Genomic DNA, 7,540 nt, shown 5'->3' on the forward strand with positions numbered 1-7,540 from the left:
TACTCTTCCATCCGGGCCAATCTCAATATGCACTCTCACAGGGTTGAGTGGAGAGAAGAAGTTATAAATGTCATTCTCAGTCGCTTTGTATGGAAGCCCCCTCATGTGGACACAGTGTCCAGTTGTGCTCTGAACAGCAAACTCGCTGTCTCCATATCTGTGATCATACATTCCTGACAGACAGTAACAGATCTCTTCCAAATAAATCAGTGGTGAAACCATAGCTGTCACTGAGGCCACTATACTCCTCATAGCCTCCATAACCTGTGCTATAAGCCCCAGACCTCATTCTGTCAAAGCCTGCTTGTTTGACAATGCCAATGTATCTCCGGGCAGTACCAGGCCTGCCCCCTTTATTTTTTCCCACAGAAGAATAACAACTCCCTTTTCAAGCACTGAGCGTTTGTCTGGTAAAGAACTCTATTTAGAATCAGAGACAGGAAGCCACGTTTTCACTTGGAAAGGCAACAGGGTTGGCCGCCACTCAGCGCATAGCAGGACTCACTGTCCAGATGCCAAACACTTCACAAACCATCTCACAAATTCATTGCCCGCCCCTCCTCTCTGCATCTCAGCTGGTGCCAGGGGAGGAGAGGAGTATGCCTCAGTCCAGACTGCTGCTTCAAGACTCTACTTCTGTGAAGTAGTTCAGTGCTCACCGTAAGAGAGGAAGCACACCCGCAGGCCTTTAAACTCAGTCACCACCTGGAGATAAACAGAGCCCAGAGCTGGAGCTGTTAACCAGAACAGAGAGAAGAGAGTCCTGCCGTGCGGGCTTGGGGCTTCCATAAAGACTCCCCTGACAACACCCTTTCTTCTCTGACCTCAAACCCGATTTCCGCTCCCCCGCCCAGCCAGGTTTAGCACAGCCCTTTTCTCCAGAATTCTGTGAACTTTTCTGATCCTGCAAGGCATACACCCACTGACTGTGACACGTACCATGACCAAAGTACCCTGGCCAATGGAAAACCTTTTTGACCCTTCTCCTTTCATTTTGCATGATATTCTTGCCTAGTCTGTTATTTTATCAGATTAAATCTTCAGTATAAAATGAGACAGTAGCTTTGTTATTAGGGATTAGTTATTAGGCTCGTGCTTGGGAGATTAGTCATTTGTCAAGGCATCAAAGAAGAAGTAGCTGTTAGGGATAGAAATGTAATCTCCACAGATACATTGAAGTCTAGGGACCTGTGAATATGCATTTATTTGGGGATAGGATATTTGCAAATGTAGTTAACTAATATGTGATCATAATGGAGTAGTTGTTATGTGCCTTCGAGTCGACTATGACTCATAGCGACCCTGTACACAATAGCTCTGAACCTTGCTTTATCCTGAGCCAATCTCACTGTCTCTGACACACCTACCCTCAATACCCCAGTTACTGTGTCAGTCCATCTTATCCAGGGTCTTCCACTCCTGCACTGCCCCTTAGCCCTTCCAAGCATGATGTCCTTCTCTAAAGACTGGTCCCTCCTGGCTATATACCCAAAGTATGTCAGATAGAGTCTAAAACTTTTTGCCTCCACAGAGAAGCTTGGTTTCACTCTCTCCAGGACGGACCTGTAAGTTTTCTTGGCAGTCTTCGCCAGCACCACAACTCAAAGGCATCAGTTCTTCTTCTGTCATCCATGGTTTTCAGCTGGGACAAATGGTTTCCTATACTTGGCTGCTTAACAAAAAGTTGGATTATGTCTACCCCAAGGTGCTTTGGAAGAAAGACCTGGTGCTTACTGAACACCCCGTGGAGCACATTTCCACCCTGACACATTAGAGTCACCATGCATTGGAATCAACTTCACAACAACTGGTTTACCTTACCAGTAGAACCCACATTTTTTATCAGCGGAAGGAATGAGTACTCAAAACCCACTCTGAAGCTATATCTGATCAAATTACTAAATTCCAGCAAATGAGAGGTATGTAGAACTGATTCCAAGGGAGCTGACTCAGCTGGGAAGTACACCTCTGGCTGTTCTTCGCTTCTTGTTAAAGTCTGAACCTAACCCTGGATTGTTATGTGTGATGGCTGGAGCTCCTGCAGCCTATCTTTGGATCACGAAGTGACACTGAGACTAGAAGTCACACACTATAGAGAATAGAGCAGGAAAGGAGAGGGAACCCAGGTTCTTGAAGATTCTGTGGAAACCAAAAATATCAGCCCGGACTGTTATCTGCCTCTTGATTTGAGGATGGTACAGAACCAATCAAGTTATTATAGAAGGATTATGTTATAGCAATGAAGCTCAACTCCTTACAGATACAGAAGCCCTGACAAAGACCCAGGGGGGGAGCTGACATGGTAAATGGGGAAATGTTTAATTTTGTAAGAATGGATTTTCCTGGATCAGCATGCCAGTTAGAGTGGTAGTCATATCATCTCTCCTTTCTCTGACCCTTTCTACCAGCCGTAGACAACCCCTGCCAAATTGGGGCGGGGGGGAAGGTGGGACCCTATCTTGGTGATAGTTGCCTCCTTTGAGAAGGAACAAGTCTGCACAGATTCTAGTCCTTCACATGTCTGGTAGGAAAACACATGTTTCCCTTCTAAAAAACCAGGCAGGCCATCTACTCCTTCCCCACCAGCTGAGTTTCTAAAAGCTTTGCTCTAACCAAACAGAAAGTGCCCTAGAGCCCAAGGATGCTTGGTCAGTCTGCAGCAGTGATGACCAGGCATGGTGCTAAGCATTTTAACTAATGTGTTTCATGTTAGTGCAGGTGGCCTAGCAGTAAGGAGTTGCGCTGCCAACCCAAAGGCATACAGTTCGAGTCCACTAGCTGTTCAAGGGAGAAAGATGGGCAGTCCTCCCTTGTGATTTACAGCATCAGAAAATCCACTGGAGAGTGAGTTGCTTCTGACTCAACAGCACATAACAATCTCATGTTAGATTCACAAGTCTCCTTGTCATGGAGTCAGACGCAGATTGCACCACAGGAGATTGCTCATCTTTCTCCCCAGGAACTTCTGGTGGTTTCAAACTGCTAGAGAGGCATAGCCTTTGAGCTAGTGGGAAAATTCCCTATGAATTATACCACCAGAAGTTTCTAGATTCACAGCAACAACACTATTTTTTAGATAAGGCTCAGAAAATTTAGCCACCTATCCCACGTCACAGAGCTACAATGTGGCTCAAAGACCAGACATGTCTTAAATCCCAAGCCTGGGCTTGAACATGGCCCCAGCAGTTGGGATGCTCCTCAGGAGAGGCTGCAACCCCACTACCACACTGAGCTGGCCCAGTGATAAAGCCTCCTGCTTTGCCTCCCACCAGCCTTAAATTAAAGACCCAGACCAACCACTTCCTCTTTGTTTAGGGCAAGTGGCAAAAGCCTCAGCGTCCCTTTCCTTTTACTCAGTGTCATAACAGATTACAACTCTGTTGACATAAAAATGGCTGCCCTACTCTCTGGGGTCCAGGGCCTCGAGTGCAACAGACTTGTTCCCTTCACAAGAATCACAGAGAGTTTTAAGAGCATTAGCTATGGAAGGGGCTCCTGAACCCAGAGTCAGAGCTCCCCTTTTCTGCCCAGCAATGCCATCGAGCCCCTAGTTCTCCCCTGTGTGACACAAGGGTACCTGCTTGCTTAGAGGATAGATAAGAAGGTGTTTTAAAATCTTTGGTGAATTTTTCAGTTGGTAATAACACATGACATTTTTTGCTTGCTCTGGTGACCTCATGGTATGAAGCTGTACTACAATCCCAAAGGCACACAATTCAAATCCCCCAGCTGCTCCATGTGAGAAGAATAGCCAGTCTCTTCCCATGAGGTTTACTGCCTCTGAAAACTCTTTGGAGGGTCAGCTATGAGTCAGGTTTGACTTGACACTTAACAACATCTAGACAGTGCTGAGCACTTTACACACATTATCTTATGACTAGTCAGGAGTATCATCTCCGTTTTGCAAATGAGGAAAACTGAGGCTCAGAGTCACATAGCAAGTGCTAATACTGGCATTCCCACTCAGATGGCATAAGTACAGAACTGATCATAGGTAGATACAAGAGCAGTCCTCTTATTAGAATGAATGTTTGTTGTTGTTATGTACCATAGTCAGAACCAACTCGAAGCTGATCCTCCAGTTTTTTAGAGGCTGTAAGTCTCACAGAAGGAGACTGTCCATCTTTCTCCCACGAAGCAGCTGGTGCGTTCAAACTATGTTCCTTTGGGTGGTTCAGCCAGAGCCTGTGTCCGGGTGCTATGCAGACTCACTCTGGAGCCAAAAGGTTTCTACCTAAAGAAGAAGGCTGCTACTAACCTGTTGTTGTTGTTGTTTGGTGCCATCGAGTCATAGACGACTCATAGCGACCCTATGAACTTAAGGCCTGAGCACTGTTCGTACATAGAGTTTCCGGAGGCAAACCATTTTGGAAGTGGATGCCGCTCCTGCTTCCAGGCTTGTTTTAGTCGGGAAACTCCAGCCAACACTGTCCACCATGGGTAACCATTACCACGTTTGGTACATCACTGTCACAGTCTTCAGCATCACAGCAACCACGAGTTACCTCTATACAGCAATGCACAGACCAATGCTATACGACCTAGAAGAATGTTTGATAGGAAAACAATTTGAACCCGGCCTGAGGGCCGCAGATTAAAATCACCCACCTTCGGCTTGGTAGCATAACTTTCTGTCCACTAGGCTGACGTAGCTTTCTCTATGTCATCATTGTTATTGTTGTTAGGTGCTACTGAGTTGTAGATGACTCATAGCTATTCATTGCTTATTATCCCATTTGATTTGTAAAATCCCAGCCAAATCAGCTGATATTACTGCTTTTCCAAAGGGCTTTTTTTGTTTTGTTTTTCGTCCCTTTAAATGTAATTAATTTTTTGGTTCTCTTTGTAGAATTCTAAAGGAGCTCTAGTTTTGCAAGAAATAAAGCCAGAGAATGCCCTTAAAAGCCAGCCTGACGAGACTTGGTCTCACACACTTTGGGCATATTATCAAAAGGGGTCAGTCTGTGGAAAATACAATGTTAGTAAAATAGAGGCTCAGCAGAAAAGAGGAAGACCCTGAATAAGATAAAGTGACAGCAGCAGTGAGTTGCAGCCCAGGGGTGATTGTGAAGACAGCCCAGGGTTGAGCAGTGTTTCCTTCCGTTGCACAGAGGTGTACCATGAGTCAGTCCGCTAGCCCACGCTTAGAGTGACAGTGGTGGTGCAGTGATTAAAGTGCTGGCTACCAACCAAAAAGTTGGCAGCTCAAACTCACCAGTCACTGTGCTGGAGAAAGATGTGACCACTTGCTTCCTTAAAGGATGTACAGTCTTGGAAATGCTATAAGGGCAGCTGTACTCGGTCCTGCAGGGTTAGGACAGACAGGTTTAGAGCTAACGGGGAAAGCCACCGGTTGTTTGCATTGATCCCTCTGGTGGCAAAAATGTGCATCTTCTGCCTGGTACTACTGACACTTTGCATTGCAGGTATTTTGATAACACATACAAAGTTTAATCCTCACAGTAACCTGGTAAATTTAGTGTTATTATTTTCACCTTACAGGTTGTTGTTGTTGTTGTTGTTGTTGTTATGTGCCGTCGAGTCGCTTGCGACTCATAGCGACCCTATGTACAATAGCCCTAAACTCCGCTCTGTCCTGTGCCAATTGCACTGTCTCTGACACTCCCATCCCAATTATCCCAGTCACTGAATCAATCCACCTCATAGAGGGCCTTCCTCTCCTGCGCTGTCCCTCCACCCTCCCAAGCATGATGTCCCTCTCTAAGGACCGGTCTCTCCTCACAACATGTCCAAAGTATGTTAGATGGAGCCTCAGAATCCTTGCCTCCAAGGAGCCACCCGGTTTAACCCTTTCCAGGACAAATCTGTTTGTTTTCCTAGCAGTCCATGGTATTCTCAATACTCTTCTTCAGCACCACAGTTCAAAGGCATCAATTCTCCTTCTATCCTCCTTGGTCATTGTCCAACTCTCTGATGCATAACAAGTGATTGCAAAGACCATAGCCTGTATCAGACGCACCTTAGTCTCCAGAGAGACACCATTGCTCTTCAGTACTTTGGAGAGGTCCCTAACAGCAGACTTTCCCATGGCAATGCGCCTTTTAATTTCCTGGCTGCTGGTGCCAAGACTGTTGACTATGGAGCCAAGCAAACTAAAGCTGTGAACAATCTCAATCTCTTCACCATCCATCCTGATGCTGCCAATTGGTCCAGTGGTGAGAATCTTTGTCTTCTTGACATTGAGCCTCAATCCATATTGCAGGCTGCAGTCCTTGACACTCTGCAGCAGGCGCTTCAGGTCCTCTTCAGTTTCAGCAAGCAGGGTTGTGTCATCTGCATAATGCAGGTTGTTGATAAATCGTCCACCAATCTTGACCCCATATTTCTCCTCATAGAGCCCAGCCTCCCAGATAATCTGTTCTGCATATAGGTTGAAAAGGTATGGAGATAGGATGCATCCCTGGCATACGCCCTTCCCAATTTTGAACCATGCAGTGTTCCCTTGCTCTGTTCTGACGACTGCCTCCTGGTCCAAGTATAAGTTTCGCTTTAGAATGATCAAGTGTTCTGGGATTCCCATTCTTCTCAGAGTCAGCCATAGTTTGTTATGATCTACACAGTCAAATGCCTTTGCACAGTCAATGAAACACAGATAGATTTGAAGTGGTTAAATATCTTACACGGTCTCATGCCAAAAAGTAAATCCTGTCTTTAATCCAATACTTTTCTGCTTTCTCCTCAGGATTGTCCCCATCTCTAGACTGCCGGGTGTGAGCACCAGCTCAGTGACAATAATTTCCAAACTCTTCTTACTCTTCCTCCTCAGACCAACAGTTCTCTTTTTTCAGCCTTTTTGTCTCAGCCTGTGTCCCAGTATGGAAGGACCCTGATGGGAGGAGGGCGAGTGTCCCCCTAAGATTGTAAGTCTGAGGCCCAGAGTCCATGATGAGTTATGTCTTCTCTGCAGCCATGCTTTCTAACAGTGACAGGAAAATTTAAGTGACAGAGACAATTAACTACTAAGAACTTAAAGTTGTTGTTGTTAAGTGCTGTCAAGTCATAGACAACTCATAGTGACCCTGTGAACGAAAGACCTGAGCACTGTACAGAGTTCCCAGAGGCAAGCCATTTCAGAAGTGGATGCCACTCCTGCTTCCAAGCTTGTTTTAATAGGGAAGCTCCCAAACTTAAAGAACTTAAAGTATATAGAGTTTATTTGAACAGTTAATCCAGATGCATATAAGAACAACTTTCCTCTTTCAGGATAAAAAACAGAAGGCTCAATGGCTAATTACAATGAGGAAGAAATAGAGTAGAAAATTAACTCAGCTAATCTTACCTTGCCCCCCTTTCTGAGATCAGAGATCAGATGACTCCTTTTTGAGGTTGCTTCTCATCACTGGGCCAATTGGCAGCATCATAATAGACAGAGAAAAAAATTGAAATTGTTAACAGTTTCAGCTTGCTTGGTTCCACGATCAACACTTTTGGCACCAGCAGTCAGGAAATCAGAATATGAATTACATTGGGAAAATCTGCTGTCAGGGACCTCGCCAGAGTACTGAAGAGCAATGGTGTC

At 45.4% G+C, this 7,540-nt stretch overlaps 1 protein-coding gene across 1 annotated transcript in view; it reads right to left on the reverse strand.

Moving 5' to 3' along the window:
* PGAM1 (phosphoglycerate mutase 1 (brain)) overlaps window positions 1-11 on the reverse strand; it is a 34,783-nt gene extending 34,772 nt beyond the window's left edge. The window contains exon 1 of the mRNA XM_006880202.1: window positions 4-11. Coding sequence (XP_006880264.1) covers window positions 4-11 — 8 coding nt within the window. The remainder of the gene's footprint in view (window positions 1-3) is intronic.
* Between the last annotated feature and the right edge of the window lie 7,529 nt (window positions 12-7,540).

This window comes from Elephantulus edwardii, unplaced genomic scaffold, assembly GCF_000299155.1.
Source record: "Elephantulus edwardii isolate Elephantulus edwardi_28Jun2011 unplaced genomic scaffold, EleEdw1.0 scaffold00006, whole genome shotgun sequence".
In the NCBI taxonomy this organism is placed as follows: domain Eukaryota; kingdom Metazoa; phylum Chordata; class Mammalia; order Macroscelidea; family Macroscelididae; genus Elephantulus; species Elephantulus edwardii.